Here is a 26,885-nt window from a genome sequence, read left to right as displayed (position 1 = left end):
GAGTGGGATTTTCAACTCTCATGCAACGTAATTTAAGGGAGTGGGGTGACATCACGCTCCTCAACAAGGCACGTCCTCCCTCATTCCACGCGGCAAGATCATATCGGCTACCGACACGAAACAACCGTCGGTTCACGTTGCTAACGTGCGCCCCCTTTCGCCTCCAACGCGCGCGAGCTCAGAGTCATATTATATTCACTTTCATTTCTCTTTCCTCTCTCTCTAAATCTCGGCACAAAATATAAAAATTCTCGAACTTTCTCGGCAAATCGAAACCTCTGTAAGTCTCTCTGTCTTCCTTCTTTCGATTCGTTCCTTGGTTTTAAAGTTTGCTAATTTTCTGTATTTTTAGCTGTTAACAGACTGTAAATTTCTGTATTTTTTATGTTCAGGTCCGAAGCAGGCGCAACTGGCGGAACCAACTCAGTCATTTCTTCTGAATCGTTGACTGGAGAACTGGTTTGTCCTAGATTTTTTCGATTTCAGTTTGTTAAGGTTGCATCTGTTTACTGTTTTCTTGTTCCTCAAACACTCTATCTTTCAGCTGAAAAAAAGTTCTCCGCTTTGCATTTTGTAGCTCAAAATATAAGCTTTAGAGTTACTTGTGTTGAAATTAGGGTTAGGTTTTTTGTTTTGCTATATTGTTTATTGGTTTAAGTATTGAGATTTGAGATTTGGGTTTTTGTGGGAAATTGGTGATTGATTGAGTTGATTTGGGATTTGGGTTTTTGTGGGAATTTGGTGATTGAGTTGATTTGGGATTTTTTGGGGTTTTGTGGGAAATTGGTGATTGATGGGGGGGATTTGGGGATTTGGGATTGTGTGAATTTGGTGAATGGTTATGGGTGCGGGGTTTTCGGTTCGGATAGGAAGGTTGCTTGATTGAGTGGATTATGAATCCAATGAGACGCCGCTCTCCGACGAGTGTACCTGTGGAGCCAATGGAGAAGGGGACAGGAAAGAATCAGAATACAAGGATTTGTTTCTTGGCCTCTTTGTCTGTGTTCTTCTGGATGTTGTTGTTGTACTTCCATTTCATTGTGCTGGGAGGTAGTACCGTGAATGAATCTTTCAATTTACAAGCTGGTCGTGTTTACTCCAAAGTGAAGCCTACCCTTGTAACTAATGATCTTCAGAGGGACAGCCAGAGCACTGAATCAACACCTAGCCCTGTAGCCCCTGCGAAAAACAACCAGATCAATGAAGCAGAGAAGTATCCATTCATGAGAGCATTGAGAACTGTCGAAAACAAGAGTGATCCATGTGGTGGGAAGTATATTTATGTGCATGATCTTCCCTCGAGGTTTAACGAGGATATGTTAAAGGAATGTAGGAGTTTAAGCCGTTGGACAAATATGTGCAAGTTCACAACTAATGCTGGGCTTGGGCCTCCACTTGAGAATGCAGAGGGTGTGTTTGGGGATACGGGTTGGTATGCCACGAATCAGTTTGCTGTGGATGTCATATTTAATAATCGGATGAAGCAATATGAGTGTTTGACAAATGATTCGTCTCTTGCTGCTGCTATTTTTGTTCCCTTTTATGCTGGGTTTGACATTGCCCGGTACCTTTGGGGTTTCAACATATCAAGGAGGGATGCGGCTTCACTCGATCTGGTTGATTGGCTTATGAAGAGGCCAGAATGGAGCATTATGGGTGGCAAAGACCACTTTCTTGTTGCAGGAAGGATAACTTGGGATTTCAGGAGACTTTCAGAGGAAGAATCGGATTGGGGTAACAAGCTTCTCTTTCTGCCAGCTGCTAAGAATATGTCTATGCTTGTGGTAGAATCAAGCCCGTGGAATGCTAATGATTTTGGTATTCCATATCCCACGTATTTCCATCCAGCAAAAGATGCCGATGTGTTCATTTGGCAGGAACGAATGAGAAGATTAAAGCGTGAGTTCCTTTTCTCTTTTGCTGGTGCCCCCCGTCCTGACAATCCCAAGTCAATCAGGGGGCAGATCATTGATCAGTGCCGGAGTTCAAAGGTTGGTAAGCTGTTGGAATGTGATTTTGGGGAAAGCAAGTGTCATTCTCCAAGCAGTATAATGCATATGTTTCAGAGATCTCTTTTCTGCCTGCAACCACAAGGCGATTCATACACACGAAGATCTGCTTTTGATTCAATGTTGGCTGGTTGCATACCTGTCTTCTTCCATCCTGGGTCAGCATACACGCAATATACTTGGCATTTACCAAAAGATTATACAAGGTATTCAGTGTTCATCCCAGAGGATGATATTCGCAAGAGGAACGTTAGCATAGAGGAAACACTTGGTCGAATTACTCCCAAGCAGGTGAAGAAAATGAGGGAGGAGGTCATAAGCCTTATTCCAAGTCTGATATATGCCGATCCCCGTTCTAAGTTGGGGATTTTTAGAGATGCCTTTGATGTTTCTGTACAGGCCGTCATTGACAAAGTTACAAAGTTGAGGAAGGACATAATCGAGGGTCATACAGATGATAACTTCATCGAAGAAAACAGTTGGAAGTATGCTTTGTTGGAGGAGGGACAACGTGAGGTAGGAGCTCACGAATGGGATCCTTTCTTCTCGAAGCCAAAGGATGGTAATGGTGATTCTGTTGATACATCTGCCGAAGCTGCGAAAAACTCGTGGCATAATGAACAACGACATCAATCATCGGTCAAATAACAGCACAACAATAAGGATTTCACCAGTAGCTAATGCATGAAGACAATGAGCGGCTGAGCGTTCCTGCATTGAGTTGCGGCAGGTATTGTCACGAACGCTCATCACAGAACTCACCTTGAAAATATCCAGGCTCAAATCCAAAACATAGACCCATATGTTCTGCTTGTAGTGCATGTTTTTCGAAAAGTTTTTGTTTCTGCATTATGTAATTTTGTCTAGTAATTCTTTGTCATGTAAGCTAGCTGAGTTTTTGGTGTTCTTATTTACTTACAGGAAATAAAAATGAGTAAATGATTAGTCCTCTACCATACAGACGCCTGTGTACGATGTTGCATACATACAATTTCCAGGAGCTATAGCTTCTGCTTCAGCACAAAATTAGCTTTTTCTTCTTTTGTTTTGTTGGCCGTGAATTTAGGGGTGTAATCAATTTGGATTTCAGAGGATTTTAATAGACATTTTTTAAGTGACAAATTTTAAAGGATTTTAATAGATTTTATAATTCTATGTGGATTTTGATAGATTTATATGGATTTCCATTATAGATTTTCATGGATTTGTATCGACTCCTTTCATAGACTTCTTAGGATTTTACCCTTGCAATGTATAAAGTGAATTTCTTTCCTAGTACGAAAGAAACATAAAAACTTAGCAGATGGAATCTCGGTGTGGAAATTGTAATTTCTAACGTAAGAGAATTTCTTGTTGGGGTTTTCTCACCAAATATCAATATGCTAAAAATTACATTTCAAAGAAGAGACCTGATTGGAGTAAAGCTCCAACCTTTGATCACCAATCAAAAGCTTCACAATGCCTCCTTACTCCTGAAACCAATATACACCACAAAGACTACACCGTGCATAAACTTCCAAAAGCCTAATCACTAGTGAGAGGAACTGACGTCTATGTGAGATAATATTACTTTCGCGTAATTACTAGTTAAAAGAAAGAGAGATTTATATGTAGTGCCAAATGCATGAAATAATTAATATGCCTTTCTGAGGGATGATTAGTAGGCCTAGCCTTAATCATAGACCGGGAGACATCAAATCTAAATAGGATTGCTATCTGGTACTTCATTCTCATAACAAAGTGTAAGAAGGTCACGCACTAATCTAGAATCAAATAACAATGAAACACAAATTCATTTGAGAAAAGAACGAAAAACACTGATATAGAAACCTAAGAAAAAGTGGAGTGTTCCACGAACACTACAATCAAGTAGAGTTCGGCTTTCCTCAATTGGGGGAAGCCGAGCAGCCTTTTCCTCTAACAACAACCAAAATTCAACAGAGCTAAATCCTACGTTCTCACATAATATCGTTAATTAAATTAAACACATCATTCATTAAAAATAATCCAACATAATCCAGTTAAAAAAAGTATGAATAAGCCAATTAAACATAATCCAAAATAAAACGAACAAATAAAAACTAATGTATCATAAGTCAAATCACATATCATTTCAAATTATAGCATATCCAATTTGACTGCTCTTTCGGTGACATCTTCAAAAATGCATCCTTTTTTGTTTTAGTATCGAGCAAAGCGACCGCTTGATAGCGAGCAGGTTCATCCAAATTTGGGGTTTCCTTGATGGCATCCCATATAGAATTTTGTCTCTCTATCCTTATCCATTTTCTCCAATATATTATGGACTCCTCGGAAGTCGGTGGCAATTGAATCGAGAGTAAGTGAAATATTTTCCATAATTCTAGCTTGATTAGTGGTCTCAGATGATCTAGTATTCCCTTGGTATTGGGTTCTATTTCGTTTCCTATGGTTGGTGATTGGTGGGGGAATCTCTGAGCTAGTGGCTTGAGTGGGTAAGAATGGGGATGATTGATTGAATGATGAAGTTTGATGTGATGCTTGGTTTTGATTGAGTACAAAGCCCCTATTTTCCTCATCGTAAAACAAGTTCTCTATTCCAACCTGTTCATCTTCCTCTATTCCACCTTGTCTATCTTTCACTACAAAAGTTCTTGCATCAGTTTCCTCACCCAATCCCAATGAGTGTTTTCCAATAGCAGTTGCATCCCCAAGTACGATTTGCAAATCTTCTAAGTCATCACAAGATTTTTTACGAATGCTTCTTTGGTCTGGGTGGGCCTACAAAATAAACAAGAAAATCATAATTGTTCAATAAACTATAAATATACACTCAAGTTACATAAACTATTTTAAATAAAAGCCAAAAAGCTCACCCTAAAGTATTCTTCCCAAACTTCGTCATCAGCAACAAATCTCTTTGTATTTGCATCCCACCCAAAGCCAGAGTTGCTTCCCATAAACTGACTATACTTTCCATATTCTTTCTTAAAATATATCATTCGACTTTTGTAATGCTTGCAAGTTTTATTACACTTCAGTCTTTCATTAAGTGCCGGAAGTATTCTTATCGTTACAATATCTTTGGTTAGCAAGCCATTAGCATCACACCATCCACGCAATGTAGCTTCAATGAGCAATTGTAACAACACTTTGCTCTCTTCCAAAATCCAAGCGCTATCATCACTCTTGGCCTTCACTTTTCCAATTTCTTGTTGTTTGTCTCCCATTTCTTATTACTAGTATGATGGAAGCAGTAGCAGTAACAAAATCAATCCAGAACATATTTAACAAAAACCATTCGAATCATATAATATGCAATGCATTAATAAAGCAACAAAGTGCCTTAATTAACCAAACAATGACAATGGAGAACTGAACAAAAATTAAGAACTAAACCCAAATATACTTCTAATAAAAAAGAACAATTCTTGAATTCTCACAGACCACATATATTGAAGAAATAATAAAAACCCATCAAATTTATCCAATCCCCTTTCAATTATTTGGAGTAAAATATCCAAAGTTCCTCTCAGCTGGTTAAAAAAGCATGCATATTAGCTAATCTATTGCATGTAGGTTTTCTCTTTTCATTGCATCAAATGTATGGGTATTTCAGCTATCAAATAGAAAAACAATACAACTGAAAAATAATCAACACAAAAAGCATGAATTCGGAGAAGCTAGGGATATGTGGTATTATACGTATAGATATATATGTATGAGAAGGAAATAAGGGAGTAATTGATAAGTACAAATGTAGCAATAATCTGTGAAACAATTCAACCATACAAGAATTATACAAGTTAGGAAGTGAAAAGCAATACCTTGAGGGGATAGATGAAGACGTGTGAGAGGAAGACTGTTCCACTTCTGTGATGAACGTGAAAAGAAATCACATGAGGAAGCGTTGGATTCTTGATGGAACTTTGTATTTATACCACCCACTCTCAAATTCCTCAAAATCCTTCAGCCATTAAAATCCTAATAAATCTTTGACATTCTCACTATGCCTAGATTTGAATGTATTCTTTAAACTCTTAATCGACTACCCCTTGATTTGGGTGTATTCTTCAAAATCCTCTTAAATCCTAATTTGATTACACCATGATTTCATAATCTTTTAAAATCCTCTTTTTAACTAAACTCTAATCGACTACACCCGTATTTTAAAGTCTATTAAAATCCTATCAAATCCTAATTTGACTACACCCCCTTATAGTAATGATCTTTCTACAATAATTTGGCCAGTTTATCGGGTCATAGGTTTTACCAAGTCTAAAGCAAATGTTGAATTTGACCAAAAAAAGAAAACAAGTGTCAAAAGAAGTAAGAAATGATACTTAGTAGTACGATCTAGTGACATTTTTTTTTCACTTAAAATGAAGAGGTCTTAGGTTCAATTCTCATCAAAGGAGAATTTGAACCACATTATTACTAGCCCATTGTGAGGTTTAGCTCACTCATCCACCCTCTTACTGTTGATAATATCGTTTGAAGAAAAAAAAAAAGTTAAGAACTGTGAAGAATGAAAAGAATGTGGGACAGAAGATGAGCAATTGCACTTCGCACACCATTTAAAAAAATTGTCCCTCTTTGTGCATCGCATTTGCAGGCTCTCTTTCTCGCTAAAGTCCACGCGTTAAGTTTCTTCAATTTGGGCTGAGCTGGGAGTTATATCTCTTGTCGCTTAACTTAGCGGGATTCTTGGCTGTCTCCGGATATATCCTCTTCTCTCTCTAAAGAAGAAGAAGAAGAAGAAGAAGAAGAAGAAGAATGAGGGGATGCATTTCTGGTAGGTCAAGTGATGTGAGATAAAAGAGGATATATTATTTCCGTTGGTTTCCAATAGACACCAACCTGTAAGTAGAGCTTTAGATGGTTAAATAAGCAAATGCTAAATACACAAAATTCTACTATATTCCTGTGTATGTCATGCATTGAACAATGGATGTTTAGGTGTGGCTTAAAAGGTCCAATGAATAAGGTTTCAGCAGCCAAGAATCTCTCAGTGTACTATAAGCCGAAGTGTTGCTAGAAAATCCCCAAAACTTATAACTTTCAATTATCTCCAAGGCACATAAACAAACAAACTAACTAACTAACTCCTGTTGTTTAGTCTCTAATTCTACCTGACGATCTAAAACGAGATGCTTATCGCCTTGATTTATTTTAATCATTTGCTCTATTATTCTTGCTTCTCGTTCGTTTTGGTACTTTGAATATCCATGCTACACTTCTTTCTCCTTTGTTTCTTCGTGTGTTCTCTTATAAAGTTGAAGTTTCTTTGCTTGCAATCCAAGTCACTTTGACTTTGCTTGCAAGCAACCCAACTAGCCCGATTTGGATTTCTTTCCCTGCAAGAAACTTTAATTGATTTCCCTTTTCCTTTTTTAACTGCAAACTAGCAATTTTCCCGTGAAAATTTATCAATGAGCGAATATAAATTAAAATCAATAATGTAATTAATAAGTGTATAACCGTTATAATAATTATAATAAAATATATAATATATTTCCTAAAAAATCAACGGCAAGGTTTTCTCCTCAAAAATCAACGGCTGGATTTTCTCTCAATGTCCTCGTAGGATTAGGAATACATCCCTAAACTGCCAAACCCTACCTAGAATCTCGACCTATAAATGCATGCTTTGCAGTTCAATAGAAAACCCTAGAAAAAGAGAGCCCTCAATTTCCGATACCTCGTCTCCCTCAATTCGGTAGAGAAATGATGTCGGCTTCAGAGCTTGCTTGCACCTACGCCACTCTGATCCTCCATGATGAAGGCATCCCCGTCACTGCCGAGAAGATTGCAACCTTGGTGAAAGCCGCTAACGTCCCTGTCGAGTCTTACTGGCCCAGCCTCTTCGCCAAACTTGCCGAGAAGAGAAACGTTGAAGATCTTGTCCTGAATGCTGGCTCTGGCGGTGCAGTTTCTGTCGCTGCCCCAGGTGTCGCCGAAGATGCCGCCCCTGCTGCTGCTCCTCCACCAGAGGATAAGAAGAAGAAGGAAGAACCCGAGGAAGAGAGTGACGACGACTGTCCAATTTTCGATTTGTTCACTTAGGATCTCCTTTGAAACAAGACATTGACGTCCAATTTTCAATTAGTTTGCTGGTTTTTACTACTTAGTTTGAGATTAGTTACCTAATGAATATTGTAGTAGGGCTTTCATAATTTCCTTTTTGCTTATGATACGTATTGCTATATGGACAAATTGTTGTTCTTTTTTGGTCAATATAAATATATAACGAAGAACTAAATAAGTGGCGTGATAAATTAAAAAAAAATCTTGTTAGGAATTATATAATTTGCATTGATGAGAGAAAATAATGGGATGATTTCATGTCATGATCACAAATATGAAAGGAAATCAAGGTTAATCCTTAAATTTTTGCTCATCATCCGATTAATGACGGGTTTGCATCTCTAGATTTCGCCTGCGTGCTTTTACCCTTACCTGAGTCAACTGAAATTGATTCAACAAATCTTTGTTATTAATTGACTGTTTATTCAATGCGCATTTCTTCGCTTGTTGTTACGTTTCCTTCTTTTATTCCAGTTTATTGGAATTTGTCAATGTCTGGACGGATTTAGGTAATTAAACATATGTGGTTCATGACTAATGGTCGAGCGGGTTTTGAGGGGATGTTTCATACAACTGCGGCACAAGTCCTTGGTGTTTTTGCTTCTATTAGTTTGTGAGTTTGGTGTCTGCAAAAATTCTAGCTTTTATTGAGGCGGTTCGTGTAGCTTGGGTCCGCGATGGGAACACATTTGGATTGAAAATAACCAATTCCACTTTGGTCACCATTTATACAAAGCTGGTGCTAAATAATTAGAATAATTGTTGATGATTTGAGGGGGTTAATCCTTCAAGAAGATTAAAATTTAATAAAATCTTGGTGTTAGATTGAATATTGATTTTAGTCCTTTAATGTGTACTTAATTCAAATTCATGTCATATTTTTGTTTTTATATTTAATAGATAACTTATTTAAAGTTATTACATTAAATTTTAAATTTATTATTATACATTTTAATTCACTCGTCCATATCATAATATATTTTACTAAATTAGTGTACCGAAATGCCTGTACCTAAATATATTATAATGAATTAGTGACACATAAGAACATATGTAAAAACATAAGTATACCAAAAATTCCGTACCTAACTATATGATACTAAACTAGTGTATGGAAATGTCCATACCTAAACATATTATACTAACCTAGTGTACCAAAATGTTCATACCTAAATATATTGTAACGAATTAGTGACAGATAAGAAAATATGCAAAAACATAAGTGTACCGAAAAATCTCTACGAAAATATTTTCTTATATAATTAAGATGCTTACCATAATGAGAATTAAAATTTATAATATTTTTATAAAATTTAAATTCATAAAATTATAAATAAATAAAAAAAAGAGAATTTTAATACATATGCTAGCATTGAATAGAATCTAGGGACTAAAATCAAATTTTAATCTTGTATAAGACATTTTCTATTCATCTTATATAGGGATTAAAATCTAGTTTTCTAATGATTTTATTTGAGTATTTATCAATTCTAACCAAAATTTACCATCTAAATTCACAAATATCAGTTTTTACAAATTCTTTCAAATATAGCCAAAAATCTGATTGAATTGACCTAAATATAACTTGTGTTAATGGGATGCTCCCTCGCCATCCCTTCTTCATCTTCTTCCTACGTGCAATAAACAAAGTCTTCAAGCCGAGCCCTATTTCTACCACTTTAAACATGCACACCAAAACCTAATTCGGTTTCTTCCTAATTTGCCGGTAGCCTAATGGGAACTTCCATCCTTTTGGGTTAAACAATTTTACAAAATAATAATACTTTATTATACTGTAGATCCTTAGGCCAAACAACCACTATGATTCCCTCACCAAAAATTGAAATTCAATAACGAAATAGCAATAAAAGAAAAGAAATTAGAACATAAAACTAAGGAAACCAAGCTGGAATATAACAATCGAATTGAAAAGACGATTTTTAACTCAAAAAAAGATGTAGTATATCTTAAAAGTTAAAACCTAATTGCAAGAAATTGACGCCAATATATATGAACTCATAACCGTATGGAACCAAAAAAAAATTATATGGAACTGAAAAAATTATAGACGTTAATCCTCTATTAATTTCTATCCAATTAACTCATGTAATTACCGGCGGAACTTGTAGAGGCGGAGCCTCTGCAGTCTCTGTCTATTTTCATTTTGTTTGACTCTAGTTTCCATCTTTGAACAAATGCAGAAGATCAAACTGGTTTTAACTTTTGTAAATTGGTTTTATTATAAGGGTATTTAGATCTGTTCAAGCTGGTTTTCTGCTATATTTGAAAGATATTATAAAAATTGATATTTTTAAAAGTAGAGACTAAATTTTGGCTATACCATCAAAACTCAGTTTATTCGCACACGTATATGTAAAGAAGGTAGCCGGGTTTGGGATTTGTTAGTGGTCTACGGACCTAGTATTTGGGGCTTCTACTGATGGTCGAGATTTGTCTTTTTAACTTAGTTCACCGACTGTCTTTAAATAAAATTTGGTAAAGAAGGGAGAGCAGGTGTTTCTGGTGGAATGATCCCTTCCTTCGGAGTTTCGGATCAATGCTCCGAACACAAAGAGCTATCCTCCTCTATCAAAAATAGATAATTTTTTAACTGGTTGAAACAGCTTAAACAAAAACGTAAACCAAATTTTTTGACTAGGGAGACCAAATGATACAAATTTTTTGAGGCGTATCAAGGACTTTGATAAAAAATTAAAAACTAATAAGGTTCCAATCAAAGAATATTGGAGGTTTATTGGTTTTTAATTAGTATGATTCGAGCAATGTTAATGGTATGTATCAAGATGGGTTGTGATGTGGTGGATATTGAGTCTAATTCTCAAGTGATAATTAGTATGATTAATGGGGTTATGCTATAGATGCTACTTTGGAGTGTTTTATCCATGATATTGGTCACTTGTCGTTTCAATTAGGAGGGGTGAGGTTTGTGTTTGCCAAGCGTAATGAAAATGTTGCTCATGTTGTAGCCTCATATGTTGCCTCGCATAGAGATACTTTCCCTTGGGATACTCTTGTTTTGAAGTTTTTATTTAATATTCTTGCTGAAGACGGTTACATTAAAATTTAATAAAAGTTATCCTTTGATAAAAAACACAAAAAAAAAAAAAAAACAAAAAACAAACAAACAAACTTGTTCCGTGACTGACAGTTTCCACAAATAATGGGTATCCCTACAGACTTGGTAACAAATAACGAAGTCCCATAAGAAAATGACAACGATTTATTCAACAATTAATAATCAGCAAAGTAAATAACGGCAACCTTTAACAATGTTTAACAATAAAAAAAAAAATCCCTAGACCTTCAAAGCTTTGATCTCCATCTATAAATACATGCATTTGCAGTTCAATAGAGATTTAGCGTGACAACCGTAGAAGAGACCCCTCAATCTCAGATATCTCTTCTCCCTCATTTCAGTAAAAACCGATGTCGGCTTCAGAGCTTGCTTGCAGTTACGCCATTCTAATCCTCCATGACGAAGGCATCCCAGTCACTGCTGAGAAGATTACAACATTAGCAAAAGCTGCCAATGTCTCTGTTGAGTCTTACTGGCCTGGCTTGTTCGCCAAGCTTGCTGAGAAGAGAGACATTGACGATCTTATCCTGAATGTTGGCGTTGGTGGCGGCGCTAGTGCAGTAGCCGCTGCTGCCCCAGGTGTCGGCGTGGCTGCCGCCCCAGCTGCTGCTGCTCCTCCACCAGAGGAGAAGAACGAAGAACCCAAGGAAGAAAGTGATGACGAGGGACTTTTCAATTTGTTCGATTAGGAGCTCCATTCAAACATGACATATACTAATTAGTCCATCTTTGCTGGTTTTTAGTACTTTGAGATTAGGTACCTCATCAATATTGTAGAAGGGCTTTGTTTATTTATTTTTGGCTTATGATATGTAGATTCCAGGTTTGATGTTGAGCGTCTAATTTTGAAGATCTTTTGTTTGGAGAAAGGCTCATGTGTAACAAGTTTAAATATGCTGGAGAACTAATAACAATATTAAATTTAGAGTTTGATATTTAATTCAATTTTATTAAATGAATGGAAATTAATTAGAGGAAATCAGTTTTCTTGCAAGGGGCTTTATGGAACGAGTTTATGTTGGAAAATTAATTCACGAGGCATATTGATTCATTCATGCAAAGGCATGACAATGCCTATATAAAGGACTTAATTTTCATACTTAGAAATTAGAATATCTACTGGGAGGGTTCTAAGCACAATTTGGTTCCGTCGTACTTTGTGGATCAAAGTACTACTTTCGTAAAGTGAAAGACATTGTTTCTTCTGCGAGACATTTGTCAAAGCAAATTTTGAGGCACCGGTGAGTGGCAATCTTATCTAAAGAACATAATATCAAATACTAGACTCAATCTCAAGTTTCAGGTGTTCCTAACCCATCCTCATGATTTAGTAATTAATGTGTTTGTTTAGATCATGGCCACCATACTCTAACTAAATTAATAATGATTTATTCAATATTTTAGTCCCAACATTTAGAGATTATATTGTAAGGTCTTTCTATTGGACACAATATTGGACTCGAATATTCTCTTAAAATTCCTAAATGAGTCCTCAAAAGTGGTGGTTAAGGACTTCTATTGAAGATACTCTTAGTACCTATCATTATGCTCTTTATTTTATTTTTTTAGTGTATTTATGACTGACCCAAAAGAACACTAAACCCAAAACGTAAACATATGTGTTTCGAATTCAAGGCGACAGAGTTCTTCAGAAATTGAACCATCCATATAAGATTTTTAGGCTTCTGGAGTCTAGATTCAAGCGAGAAAACACAAGTTTCGCCAAAACGAGAAAAGAAAATGTCAAGCAGCAACACATGATTAAGAATAGGAAAACAATAAACACACACTTCCATTATTATTTTTGGTTGATTTATTCAATCTGATTATCAAAAGTGTAAAAAAAGTGCATGACAAGCTAAAGAAAATCATCTCCGCTACAAATAACTACAAGTTATGCTAAAAAAAAATAAAAACAGAAACAAAATAAAAACCAATTATTACACACAAATAGTAACTTCTAATGTATGGCTTACATTACATATCTTTTCTGACACTACTGCAAAACCAAGGTTCCATACAATTAAAACTGGGGTGTGCTATCCACACATCCTATTTTACTTATCACATATCCTTTGATAATTTCTGTTCGTTGATCTTCTTCAATTCATCTGATCCGACCGCTGAAAATTAAAAAGGTATGTGAGAAGTAAAATGGGATGTGTGGATATCACACCCCTTAAAAATTAGTAAGCACTAAGCAGATGACCTTTGGTTTCGTTTAGCTGATCGGTACTGCGTGCACCTGAACGGTGACGGTGCCACCTGCCTTTGTTTCTCCAGCTGCTTCCATTTAATTAGCCTTACTCTTCCAAATTCTAACAAATAATAATTTCCATTCAACAATCACCTCTCCTCGTTGTCCTCGTCTTCTTTTCGCTGGACTCTCAACTCCCCTCTCAATCTCCTCATAATACTTATCCCTCCATAATAACTCATCAATAACATCATCAACCATCTTTTTCATCCCCTTACAAACGCGCTAGTTTGACAATGTCAACACCAGGCAGTGACTCCAAAACCTTCATTTTGAGCTCCGATGGAAGACCCATAATCCCCGTTGGAGACGCCGAACCCGGCTTTTGCCCAAACTCAATCGGAAAACCAGGATTTCTGCGTAGCTCAATCAGAAAAGGCAGTACAATCTCATCCTTGACAATCTTCCAAAACCCGAAGAGCAAATTTTCCACAGACCGATACAAACCCCTCCTTGAAGACCCACATTCTTGTTTTCCCAAAAAAATTCAACCGCGCTACCAAACCTTTCCTCATGCAAACATAAATGGCGTTGAGGCCGGTAAGTGGCAGACCGGTGGCCGATCAAACACCCGTAAACATTAAAATAATCCCTTTCCCTCCCCCCCCCCCCCCCCAAACTCTGAAACCTCAGCGCTATCCCTTTTACTGCTTGGATCACGTAAGAATTGTTAGTACTTTCTCTTCTAATATCATGCAAAATATGAGGCAAAGTATAAGGCACCCACATCGTCCGATGATCCAGCGCTGGCCATTTGTTCAAGAGATGAAATCGATCACTCGACTGCGTTCCTGAAATCGGATCGAATACAACAAAACCGGCCTCTAAGAGCATCGCATGGACTGCAATAACCAAGCGCTCTCGATTGCTTCGATCATCTGCAAACTCCTCCGTCAGTACACTCCTCAACCTCAAGTAAAAGAGCTCGAAGTCGGAGTACTTGTTAGCCACCGGCTCACGAATTTCCTTACTTTCTCAATCAGAAAACTTTGGGGTTCTAGAATTCAAATCCGTAGTAGATCCTTCGAAAATAAGGGTTTTTATTTTACGAGGACGGAACTGATAAAAACAACCCTAAAAACAATTCTTTTTTTATATGACACATGCACGTTGAGCAAATTTTAACGCATATTAGTTTTGGCGGTCAAAACAAACAAACCAGTTTGGGCTTTGTATTTTTTCTTGTTAAAATGAGCTTTTGTTTTGTAAAAATGAGCTTTGGAACTCTTTATTTTAACTTTACGTGTATCGGGGCTCTATTTCTTATGTCATGATTCATAATACTGTGGATACGCGTGTAGCGTACTCTCAATTGATAAGGCTAATTTAAAATCCTTTTTGTACCACTTTCGCCGGTTATCTCTTCAATAATATAAACTTCCGTCTTGGTTATGTGTTGTAGTCAATAAGAGCAATTTGCAAGGAATAAGTTTACCCGAATGCTCTGTAAAGTTCTGTTTTAATATGGTTATATAATATGTAAGTTTGTCTCCAAACACTATAACTTTTTTTTATTGGAACTCCACATGACATTAAATCAATTTCATATAAGTCCTTCTCGCAATGAAGACATCATCATCCTAGTGGGACCATTAGTGCCCCTTAGGACCGGGGTCGGCCCTGAGAATTTGGGACCCTAGGCGAACCTTTGTTATGGAGCATTAGAGTTCTTTGACCCTCACCCCTTTGTACATTAATATGTATAAAAATGAATTCGCCAAATACATGAAAAAGTCTACATCAAAGATCATTAAAAATTAACATCAAAAGAAAAAAGATATACAAACATCACTTAAATATTACGCGTCTCGCGTTTTTAGACGCAAATGCACTAATTAAGTTTACATAATCTAGTTTTTCAACCAATTCCTTTTCAATTGATAAAATAGTTAACTCATTCAATCTTTCTTGTGACATAATTGATCGAAGATAAGATTTGATGAACTCTAATTTTGAAAATCTTCCTTTTGCAGAGGCAACTGTAACTGGTATGGTTAACAAAATTTTATAAGCAACTCATGTATTCAGGAAACAACCATCCATTTGTCTCAACACTTCCATTGCCTAATTTATTTCCTTCGGTAAAGTTTCTCTCAAACTTTTTAGCTCTAGAAAACAAGTATCTCTCATCATTATCAGAATGCTCACCATGTGAAGACCAAGAGAGAAGAGAAATAGTTTTTATGAAAAAAGAGAGTGAAAGCGAGTGGGGTTGTATCGAGAAAAAAAGAACTAGCATTTTGAATTTTGAATTTTAATAGAGATGAAGGAGTAAAACTATAGTTACCTATGAGTGACGGAAAAAAAAAAGTAAAATTGTTTTTGTGGAAAGTAATAGTATTGCTTATGATTTTATTTTTTGAAATTTTTATTGAATTTAAATTGTAAAATTTATATACATATATATTTAAAAAATGGAGGCCCCTCCGAAGTGGGGGCCTAGCCCTAGGCAGGCACCTATTTTGACTACCCTTAGGGTTGGCCGTGCTTAGGACCTATTATGAGATTACTGCACTTTTGAAAGAGAAGTGCTTACATAAAACGAGTTCACACAACCACCTAAAATCCCCTATCCAATAATGCATGCAGCGTGCAAGTTTTTTTTTCACATGACAATGTATTGGACCAAGATACCATGTGATGGTGAACACGTTTCATATAAGTTGCTCTCCTTTAAAAGACCAGTAATGACTCTTTTGTATTTACTTTTGTGTCTTAGATCTTTCTGAATTTCGGACGTGTGGAAATCACTCATTGGATATGCTATGACAGAACTACTATGGTTTCTCACCCACCCCCCTCCATTTAGGATCTGTCACATCTCGATAAAATGATAAAAGTTTATGAGTTTGAAAAAACCACATTAATATGGATGGTTAAGAAACCTATGAGCTAGATTTACTGATTTGATCAGTGTTGTAGAGAAAGGATCGATGACGAGGGAGGAGAGAGGTTGGCGGAGAGAATTAATGGGGGCGGGCCCGTGAAGTCGACGGAGAAGCCATGCCCGATCTGCCATGGCATAGGAAAGAAGAGAGGAAAATAATAGGTGTTGACATACACAAGTGGTTATGGATTCAAAGAGAGAGATTGGTGTTTGGTTAGCAAGAGTTTGGGAGATAATTTAAATTGGCAATGTTATGATTTTAGGGGCTTTAATGAAAATTTTTCCACACAACGAAAAGCACTAAATGAATTTTTATTAATAATAAGAATAAAAACATGGAAGCACTAGCACAATTGTAAACATATTGAATTTTGTGATAATGACAGTATCGTAATTAAATTGAAGTTTGACGTGCTGACAGTATCATAAATAAGTTGATTTTTTATGGCACCGGCAAATATTTCTCCATAAAATCGGCAATTGTAATTTTTGAACTTTCAAACCCAGGACAAAGGGATATGTTTTTCACACAGCCGCTAGGCTCCAAAGGAACAATTAGTAGATTATTATTGTTACATACATTACCACATCCAAATCGATCTTTGGTAATACATTCATATTTTCGTATTTTTTACTGTGATGCTCGAGTTTCTAATCTAATGGTACTTCTCTTTCCAATATCCCTAAGTTCAAATTTCCGCCCTTGTTCAAACTAGTAGCAATGCACAAGCTGCATGTGGGGACGGAGGCAGGGAGACCAATCTAGAGGATAGAGAGCGTGTTGGTAAATGCAGAGCAGCATGAAGGGAGATCAGCATTAAATGACCAACTTCTATATTCTATGAAATCCAAACGCCAAATTGAGAAACAAAGATTCACAGAATTCTTTTACATTACTGCCTTCCATGGTAATAAATGAAATAAATCTTAAACCATTACATCCCGTGAAAGGCTTTTAGCTCAAGCTCTTCACTCTTGACCACTACTATGGATCCTCGTGATGCAGAGCTCTTATATTTCACGAGTTTCGTATTTCAACTCAGAGCTCTCTTTTTTTTTATGAAAGCTCCCCCAAACTCCTTCAAATACCCCCTCAGTTCTTCCACCAAATCATGCACATTCAGCAGCCTACGCTCCATTGTGTTCTTAACCTTCAACAATGGAACTCGTAACACTCAAAACCCGTCTTTTCATTTCCATTCTCTTCGTTGTCTTGGTTTCGGTTTGTGCAAACACTCTCCAGACTTACATTGTTCAGCTCAACCCGCAGGGTGTGACCAGCTCTTCTTTTGCTTCTAAGCTGAGTTGGCATCTCTCGTTTCTTGAACAAACAATGTCTTCCGAAGAAGACGCTTCTTCGCGACTTCTTTACTCTTACCATTCTGCCATGGAAGGGTTTGCCGCTCAGCTATCTGAATTGGAGCTCGAGTCCTTGAAAATGCTGCCTGATGTCATTTCAATTAGGCCTGACCATAGGCTCCAAATTCACACTACTTATTCTTACAAATTCTTGGGACTCAGCCTCAGTGCTTCGAGGGAAGGTGCGTGGTACAAGTCTGCCTTTGGTAGAGGCACAATCATTGGGGTGCTCGATACCGGAGTTTGGCCCGAGAGTCCGAGCTTCAATGATCGTGGAATGCCAGCAGTTCCCAAGAAATGGAGAGGGATTTGTCAAGAAGGGCAGAACTTCAATTCTTCAAATTGCAACCGGAAACTCATTGGTGCTAGGTTCTTCACTAAGGGCCATCGCGTAGCTACATACACACCAGATGGTGGTCGTGAGTATGTGTCACCGCGTGATTCCCATGGGCATGGAACTCACACATCATCAACAGCAGGGGGCGCCACTGTCCCAATGGCAAGTGTTTTAGGCAATGCAGCTGGTGTGGCTCAAGGAATGGCTCCCGGAGCACATATAGCGGTGTACAAAGTGTGCTGGCTCAATGGATGTTATAGCTCTGATATCCTTGCAGCGATGGATGTTGCAATTAGAGATGGAGTAGACATTCTCTCCCTCTCTCTAGGTGGCTTCCCCATTCCACTTTTCGATGACAACATTGCAATTGGCAGTTTTCGAGCAGTAGAGCATGGAATTTCAGTTGTGTGCGCAGCAGGCAACAATGGTCCCATCCAAAGCTCAGTTGCCAATGAAGCTCCTTGGATCACTACCATTGGTGCAAGTACACTAGACCGAAGATTTCCAGGAATAGTTCAAATGGGGAACGGAAAATATCTCTATGGAGAATCTTTGTACCCCGGAAACCATCTTAAGAGAGCAGGGAAAGAGCTTGAACTGGTTTACGTGACAAGTGAGAATAGTGGAAGTGAATATTGCTTCAAAGGGTCTCTTCCACGAGCAAAAGTCCGCGGAAAAATTGTGGTTTGTGACCGAGGTGTCAATGGAAGAGCAGAGAAAGGTGAAGTGGTGAAGGAAGCTGGGGGTGCTGCAATGATCTTGGCAAACACAGTGATAAACCAAGAGGAAAACTCAATTGATGTCCATGTCTTGCCTGCAACTCTTATTGGCTTCAAAGAATCAGTTCGCTTGAAAGCTTACATAAACTCTACAAGGAGACCGACAGCTAGAATTGTATTCGGAGGTACAGTTATAGGAAAATCCAGAGCACCAGCAGTAGCTCAGTTCTCTGCTAGAGGACCGAGTTATTCTAACCCTTCAATCCTCAAACCGGATGTGATTGCTCCCGGGGTCAACATAATTGCTGCTTGGCCTCAAAACTTAGGCCCCACCGGCCTTCCAGAAGATTCTAGAAGAGTGAATTTTACTATCATGTCGGGGACTTCAATGGCCTGTCCACATGGCAGTGGCATCGCTGCTCTGATACGCTCAGCTCATCCCAAATGGAGCCCTGCAGCCATTAAATCTGCCGTTATGACAACTGCTGAGGTAGTTGACCATTCAGGAAAACCGATAATGGATGGAGACAAACCAGCTGGTGTTTTTGCAATTGGTGCGGGACATGTCAACCCCGAAAGAGCCATTGATCCAGGGTTGATTTATGACATCAGGCCGGAGGATTATGTCACGCATTTATGCACTCTTGGATACACAAAATCAGAAATTCTTACCATCACTCACAGGAATGTTAGCTGCCGCGAAGTTTTGAAGATGAACAGGGGTTTCAGCCTCAATTACCCTTCCATTTCAGTTATATTCAAACATGGTACAAGAAGTAAAATGATCAAAAGACGAGTAACAAACGTGGGGAGTCCTAATTCCATTTACAAGGTGGAAGTAATGGCACCTAAGGAAGTAAATGTGAGAGTTAAACCCCAAAGGTTAATCTTCACACACATCAATCAGAGTTTGAGTTATAAGGTATGGTTTACATCAAGGAAGAGAACAGAAAAAGGGAAGATGAGCTTTGCACAAGGGCAGCTGACATGGGTGAATTCTAACAATAGCTTCAATCGGGTTAAAAGCCCCTTCTCGGTGACTTGGAAGTAAAAGGGCTGATAGCAATCACGGCATGAGAGTGGTCATGGTAGTTCTACTCTAGAAATCAAAAAATCCATTGTTATTGACTCATTGGATTCACATTTATAACCATTAGAGGGCGAATACCTTATCCTAGCTTTTCGAGGGAGAAAATTTTAGATGTAAACTGTCTTTTTATCATCTGATAAAGGCAGATGCTTTTATTGTATTAACTATTGGTCTCTTATGGTGTTGGGAATATTGAATTTACATATATAAATCTCGGTATCTAGTATAAGAATCCCTGTCTTCTATCATCTATATCATCAATTGAGCAGATGTTATAATATTTTGAATTAAAATATGAAATCCAAGGGAGACATAGAAACAAACTTACATGGTTTATCAATGCCTTAACAAGTCGTCTGCATTCTGCAACTACAAGATAAATGGTCGAACACATAGGCTGAATCGTTTAATTTGTCACCTTCATCGTATCATTTCTTCAAATTGCAAGAGCGTAGTTAAAAGAAGGCTTTGAAACATAAGCTTTCTCAACTCTATAACTCCAAATACAGAATACTCACATAATTCTCAATAAGAGCAGAAAAATTGGTTGAAGCGGAAGGACGATGCTGTACTTGCATTAAAATACATGTGTGGACTAATAAGATATTCAAGGAAGACAACAGATAATGATATACATTGCCTGATTTGCCTCATGTTTTGATGAAACTCAAGCCATTGTCATTTGCGTAGCGTTCCATGAATCTCATGAATCTGTCCCAATCTCTTGGAGTCCGCATTATGTACTTTGCTTCAATTCCTGCAGGCTTTCCGTTGACAAATTTGGCGTTAACATCAACTGACGAAAGGACCCCTTCTTCGTCAATCATGTAAAATCCAGTGATGTCACCAAACTCACCAGAGGAGTCAAACACAGAAGGTTGCTCAAACCTGAAAATAGCCACGCCATTTGTACCGTCTTTTGATTTGGTTAGCCTCACATCTGGTATTGTCTGTTCATCGGTTCCTTGGATGAACTGAATTTTCGGTTTGACCATCATTGTAATAGACCTAGACACTTGAGTACACCGTCTTAACGGCGCCCATTGGGGACGAGACACGCGCAAAGACTGCCCATTGAATGTGGATTCTGCACTTCTATGAACACCCCAACATAACAAGCCTACACAATCAGAACATAAATCATCATTTGCCAATTGCTAGTACCATGGCTATGCTCACAAGTCACAATCCATCACTTGGTCTTATCAATAATTATCATTAAGTACTAATTAGTTAAATTGATTGGTTCAGCAACATATAGTTACTTATAAAACCCAATTAACAAATTTAGTGTTTTAATTGATGGGCATCATGAGAAAATGATATCCGATCACATCAACTTGGAAACTGCTAAAACTGACACAAAGTTTGAAACTTTAACAAAACCCAACGAACAATTTCACCCCATTTGACCCTTCGCCTATAATTTCCCAAGAGCACAACACATAAACGTTAATGTACTGAGTTAAATTATGACCCCCAAGAAAATAAAAACATAAACCACAGTAAAGTTTACTGCTTGGAACTGAATTACAGAAAATGCAGTAAAAAGCCAAAAGAGCTACCTGAATGGAGGCGTGGTTGCTGCAGACACTGTGAGACTGGAGAGGAGAATGCAAGCGACTGCAGGGTTGCCATTACACAAGCAGAAAGAGAGAGAGAGAGAGAGAGAGAGAGAGAGAGAGAGAGAGAGTGTGTGTGAGTGTTAAAGAGGAGAAAGGACTAAGGAGTTGTGGTTTGGGGATAGAGTGGTGGGTAACAAGGACAGAGTGGCGTGTAACAAGCATAGCCATTCACTCTGAGTACATTCTGAGCTTTTCAAATGATTGGTGGATATACTGTGGAGAGAGAGGGAGAGAGAGAGAGAGAGATTAGCACTTTCAAGTTTTTAACTTGCTAGATTGAGTAAATTCTGGTATGTTGTGACTTTGCATCAGGGTCTATGAATGCGTGGCAAATCACTGCAATTGGACACGTCGCCTGCTATTCCGCTTTGGATCCAAGCCCAACAGCGGTTCACTCAAGTATTCATGGACCAAGATGCAAAGTCCAAGGTCAAACAGGCCAATATTGCTACTTATACAATCCATCTCAATTAATTCGGCCCTAGTGACAATTTTTCAATGCAAATTAAAAACGCACAAGTTATACGTCTGAATAAGAGCGGTTAAATTTTATTAGGTTAAATAATTTAACGATTCTGTTAGAAAAAGCCTTTAAACTTTAGAATATATACCGTTAACCAAACCTAGCATATTACCAATGATTTTTCCAAATTGTAACGAACTAAATAAGACAATTTTGGTTCAGTTCAGATAATCGAGCTTTTCAATTTGAATTGATGTTTGAGTTTTTATGATACAGTTTCTCATAACTCTGTTTTGGTTTTATGTAGATCGACCTCATGACAAAACAAAACAAAAAAAAAAAAAAAAAAACATCTCATATCTCAACAAGACAGTGATATTTGAGTAAGAAAATAAAGTATGTATTAAACTTTTGTTTTGGATCAGATTGGTACAAAATATAAAAGAAAATATAATGTGATTCATGCAGGACTTTTATGTGTTTTTCTATAATTTAAAATTAGCTAAACAAAAATAACCACGATAAAAATAAAAATAAAAGAAAAAAACATAGCAATCATCGTGTTCCTGACGTTGCCACCATGGGCATAGCAATCTTTCGGTCTTATTTTTAGCCACGTTTCTGAAATTTTATTTTGATCGCATTTTACCCCATGTAACTCAAAAATCTTCACTTTGCTCCCTGAAACTCAAAATTTATTTCATTTTGATTTGTGAACTCTCTCTTTTCCTTGAAATTTATAGGTGGCTTCCGAAAACATTTGTGAGAGTCAACGCCCAATAAGGTTGTCACATGTGCAATAAATTTGATTATAAATCTCTATTATATGTTAACATTCAACAATTAGAGAATATTAAGTTTAAAAGAAATTGAAGAGATGAAAAAAAAATGATAAGCATGACACACCCAAATCAAACACACATAAGAAATTAACAAATCTAAGAGTATTGTGGAGCAAATTTTGAGTTTTATAGAGACGACTTTCAAGTTTCAGGGGCAAAATGGAATCAATTTAAATTCTAGGGGGGAAATGGAGTGAACTTTGAGTTTCAGAGAGTAAAGTGATGATTTTTGAGTTACAGAGAGCAAAGTGAGATTAAAATCGAGTTCCAAGAAGCATAACTAGCTAGAAATAAGTCATTATTTCGCTATGTCCTACACCTGATTTACTGGCCTCAAATTTATCTTCTTAAGTTGGACTTTCGAAAAGTTGCGCTAGCTCTAGCTTAAGGATATTGACTGAATGAGCCCTCGAAAAGTTGTGTTAGTTCTAGTCCCTAAACGATGACCGAGTTCTTGACAAGTTGTGTTAGCTTTGACATCATAACTTGACCAATTCTCGATGTGGAAATTAGTTTTCCTTGTGACCCCATGTGGGGTCACTCGTGAGGACGCGTGTTGAAGATTAGGATCCTACAACGGTCCTAGGTCGTGTGGCATCCATTTCAATGTGTCAAGTTCTTTCATAAAAAAACTTGATTTGCTGCTATATACAAACACCCTTGATTATCATTATATAAAAGTGATGAACCTGAATGAGGTAACTGTAGGTCCTCCAAAAAAAATCGTAGCCAATTAATCTCATAACAAGTACCGCCATGGACACCTATATTCGGATTCAGCGGAGTATAATGAAATGGTTATTTTCCTCTTTTTCCACTAAGAGATCAATGAACTCCCCAAGAAAACAAAATATCCAATAGTAGAACAACGAATTACAGGACACTTAGCCCAATCCGAGTCTCAAAAAGCAACCAAGTTCAATTTATTGTTTGATGGAAAAAGCAAACCTTGGCCCAGAGTGGCCTTGAGATATCAAACAATCTGGAGGGCGACATCCATGTGAGGTAACCGCGGCTCATGCATAAATTGACTAAGAATATGCCCTGAATATGTGATGTTCGTACGAGTGATAGTAAGGTAAATTAATAGGAAAACTAATGAAAATGACTTGAAAATTTTGAGTTTTAACGATAATGACAAAATAAAGAGTAAGGTGAGTGAATAGTATCAGTATTGATTTTTTAGTGTAAAAATATGGTTTTTCGTTAAAATGAACAGTACCAGAAGTTTTTCGTTAAAATTCTCTAAATTAATCGACCTAGCTACTAAATGCCGGCAATTGTGCTGGATCCTTGAGCAACTCATCTTTGTCGGATAGTTTGGTTTCCTATATCAGGAATTCCACCGGCCTTGCACCAGGAAACCGTGGTCCTTGAGTATCTCAAGTGCATATTTCTTTTGCGAAATGTTGATACCTTGTCTTTTGAGCGTGAGACTTCATTTCCTAAAAAAAACTTCAAATTTCCCAAATCTTTAATGCGAAATGTTGAAATTGTAATGGCGGCCATGGCAAGTAAGTAGTGGGAGAGGTCGGGGAGGATATATGGGTTTGTTGCTAGGTCTCTCTCTTTTTTCATTTTTTTTCTTAAAATTTTTATTTTTTTTTCTTAATTTTGTTTTACTTCAAATTATAGAAAAATGATGTAAAATTGACACATGGCATTTAAAAAATGGTATGATAGACAGATGTTGTGGCATATTTGATACATACAAGAACTCGTAGTGTTCTAGCCTATTTTTTAACTTCGTAACTGACATATAAATGTTACCTCAGTTAATAAATTTTATTTCATTAAATATTTGGTTAAACATATTACATATCAGATTATATGGTAATAAGATGGGATAGAAATATGTGATAAGCTAACTCAAATGAATGAATACTAAATCAAATAAAATCGTGAGTAACAAATTTCTTTAGCTCAAACGCCGTCCCGTAAAAATGAAGATTTAGCTAAAGCATCAACTTAAAGTCCACAAATCAACCATCATAATACTATCATTAGCTTAATGATTGAAATCCCATCTAATTAGTGTTGAGTTTTATATAATTTTGGATAAATGCGATATGATATCATCCTATATGATATCATCACCCAAATCATGATTTACAAGCCTTGCCACTTGTTAAAGAGCTAATAAACGAATCATATATTTTGACAAAAAAAAAAAAGATGAATCATATATTCTGACAAAAAAAAAGAAGATGAATCATATATTTTGACAAACAACAATAAGACGAATCATATATAGCCAGCTTAATCATGATATATTGTGTGTCGTCTACGACTCTTTTTTCCAATCTCCCACGACTTTTGAATACTTTAGTTTCTGCAATAAGTGAAAACAAATTAAGGAAACTGAAAACGAAAGGACGTCTGTGGGGGTTTTCAACATGTAAATTGAGTCACGTTAATTTATATGTTTGTTGAACGTCTTGAACATGTACAGTGACAAAAGAATGTTCAGTTCCGTTCCAAATGGAGTGAACAATTTGGAATTCATATATTTGCAGCGTCAACAAAATGCAGAATACTAGAAGACTATGGGACGGACCTCCAGAAAGGCCTAAACGCGTTTAACACGTTGCCTTTTTTTCCAGAATGATAGGCCAATTTTAAGCCAAGTCCCGACAACATTATATTATTCATGTCATTATGCACGGTATACTCGTGTAGCAAGTTAGCAACTACTTCCTTGTTCCTTTTTCGTTATGTTTTTTCAGGCTTAAACATTGCTGATGCCCTCATGAATTCAAACTTTAGTTTCATTTTACTCCTAAAACCTAAAATATTAAATATGTCACTTAAGCCCTCAATCGTCTAACTTCATGTTCAATTTGGTCCATTTTTTTCCAAAAAATATGCTAAAAAGTCTTTTGATGTGGCACGGTGGGGTCACTTAAAAACTATGAAAAAGGATATTGGAAAGGGTCGCGGAAGGAAGGATGGAAAAATTAAGGGCGTATTATGTGTTTATCAATGAATGATAAAGTAGGTGAGCCTTATTAGTTTTTGGTACGCGATACTTAAAAAATAAGGTATGATAATTGAGGACGGTAATTTATTCATACTCATTCATTTTTATCCTCACTTCTTCTCATATCAAAAGAGATTACATTATCCTAAGGAGATCATGTATCTTGAAAGTGAAAATAAGGTTTCAAAAAATTCCTTCAATTTACGAGTTTTAGTTTTCATTTTAAATACCGTTCGATAGACATTTCTTAAGTATCCCTTCCACCATTCTATATCAATACAAACTAAAAATTAAAAACCAAAGTTACCAAACAAAGTAAGTTGATGACATTTTCATTTCTCACAACCATGACCATATGTAGCCGACTCTTCCAAAGTCAAATACCAACCAAATGATCGAGTCTCTCGGCAATAAGCCATAGTGCTCCCTCCAACTGTTGAAATTTAATGAAAAGATCAATTTTGATTTGTTCATCATGTGATCATGAACCATAACTTACTAATAGTAATAGGGTCTCTCCCGGTCTCTAAATTAGTTGAGTCCATTCCCCTTTTGGACTAGTCAAAGTCAGGTGGCAACGAGGAATACCGCGTATAGCTAGCAAAAGCATGTATACTGATTTTGCTTTTGGGAGACGAAATCTCGGCGTAACGAGCAAAAAGGAACCCAGCGGCGGTGCACTCTGAACTACATTAAAAAGCAAAATCCACCAACATTATGACTATAATATGCAGTTGAGTTGAAAGAAAAATATAAAGTATGCAGTTGGATTTGTTGTTGGATTGTCACCCCAACTTATGATCATGGAGAGCACTACTGCCTATACAAGTTGCAGCCTTTACAGTATTTATAGCCATATATAGTAACTTTAGGCTGCTTACGAAAAGCTTCACTATTACTGGTCGTACAAAATGGATAAATTATCTATGCCTATAATTTTTTTCTCTAGTATATACTGAAGCAGTACCTTTCTTTTAAGTTGTGACGAGATAATTGGTAAAGTTATCGTCTGCATATGAAAAATTTAGACCGTCAATCGATTCATTGATAAAGGGCAACACTAGTTAAATTAAATCATTTGTTGATGATACATCCGTTACCAGACGAAATAAATGAAATATTACACGCATCATAACTTGTGATCCAATAAAAGG

At 36.9% G+C, this 26,885-nt stretch overlaps 4 protein-coding genes and 1 pseudogene across 5 annotated transcripts; 4 read left to right on the top strand and 1 right to left on the bottom strand.

Moving 5' to 3' along the window:
* LOC137725335 (xyloglucan galactosyltransferase MUR3) lies at nt 1-2,965 on the top strand. Of its 2 annotated transcripts, XR_011067517.2 has the most exons (3): nt 1-280; nt 393-2,739; nt 2,931-2,965. XR_011067517.2 is itself a non-coding variant. In XM_068463982.2 (2 exons), the coding sequence occupies exon 2, from the start codon at nt 894-896 to the stop codon at nt 2,655-2,657; it is 1,764 nt and encodes a 587-aa protein (XP_068320083.2). In that variant the 5' UTR covers nt 1-280; nt 393-893; the 3' UTR covers nt 2,658-2,965. The 2 variants fall into 2 exon arrangements, 1 of the variants encoding a protein (XP_068320083.2); XM_068463982.2 differs by having other exon boundaries at nt 393-2,965.
* Nucleotides 2,966-7,641: 4,676 nt separating this feature from the next.
* On the top strand, nt 7,642-8,213 carry LOC137727061 (large ribosomal subunit protein P1). The gene has a single exon (XM_068466001.2). It carries the CDS (start codon nt 7,716-7,718, stop codon nt 8,052-8,054), a length of 339 nt encoding a protein of 112 aa, XP_068322102.1. The 5' UTR covers nt 7,642-7,715; the 3' UTR covers nt 8,055-8,213.
* A 3,260-nt stretch (nt 8,214-11,473) lies between these two features.
* LOC137721720 (large ribosomal subunit protein P1 pseudogene) lies at nt 11,474-11,950 on the top strand (annotated as a pseudogene).
* Nucleotides 11,951-17,123: 5,173 nt separating this feature from the next.
* On the top strand, nt 17,124-20,069 carry LOC137726518 (subtilisin-like protease SBT1.2). Its single transcript, XM_068465451.2, has one exon. It carries the CDS (start codon nt 17,476-17,478, stop codon nt 19,780-19,782), a length of 2,307 nt encoding a protein of 768 aa, XP_068321552.2. The 5' UTR covers nt 17,124-17,475; the 3' UTR covers nt 19,783-20,069.
* Nucleotides 20,070-20,219: 150 nt separating this feature from the next.
* On the bottom strand, nt 20,220-21,722 carry LOC137726519 (photosystem II reaction center PSB28 protein, chloroplastic). The gene is made up of 2 exons (XM_068465452.2): nt 21,387-21,722; nt 20,220-20,941 (listed from the first exon to the last, which is right to left on the bottom strand). The coding sequence occupies exons 1-2, from the start codon at nt 21,457-21,459 to the stop codon at nt 20,472-20,474; spliced, it is 543 nt and encodes a 180-aa protein (XP_068321553.1). The 5' UTR covers nt 21,460-21,722; the 3' UTR covers nt 20,220-20,471.
* Nucleotides 21,723-26,885: the final 5,163 nt, after the last annotated feature.

The sequence above is a fragment of the Pyrus communis genome, chromosome 5 (genome assembly GCF_041283825.1).
Source record: "Pyrus communis isolate YQ-2024b chromosome 5, ASM4128382v1, whole genome shotgun sequence".
Lineage (NCBI taxonomy): Eukaryota > Viridiplantae > Streptophyta > Magnoliopsida > Rosales > Rosaceae > Pyrus > Pyrus communis.
Note: the sequence above shows the minus strand (reverse complement) of the source record. Positions and strands in the feature narration are given on the sequence as shown.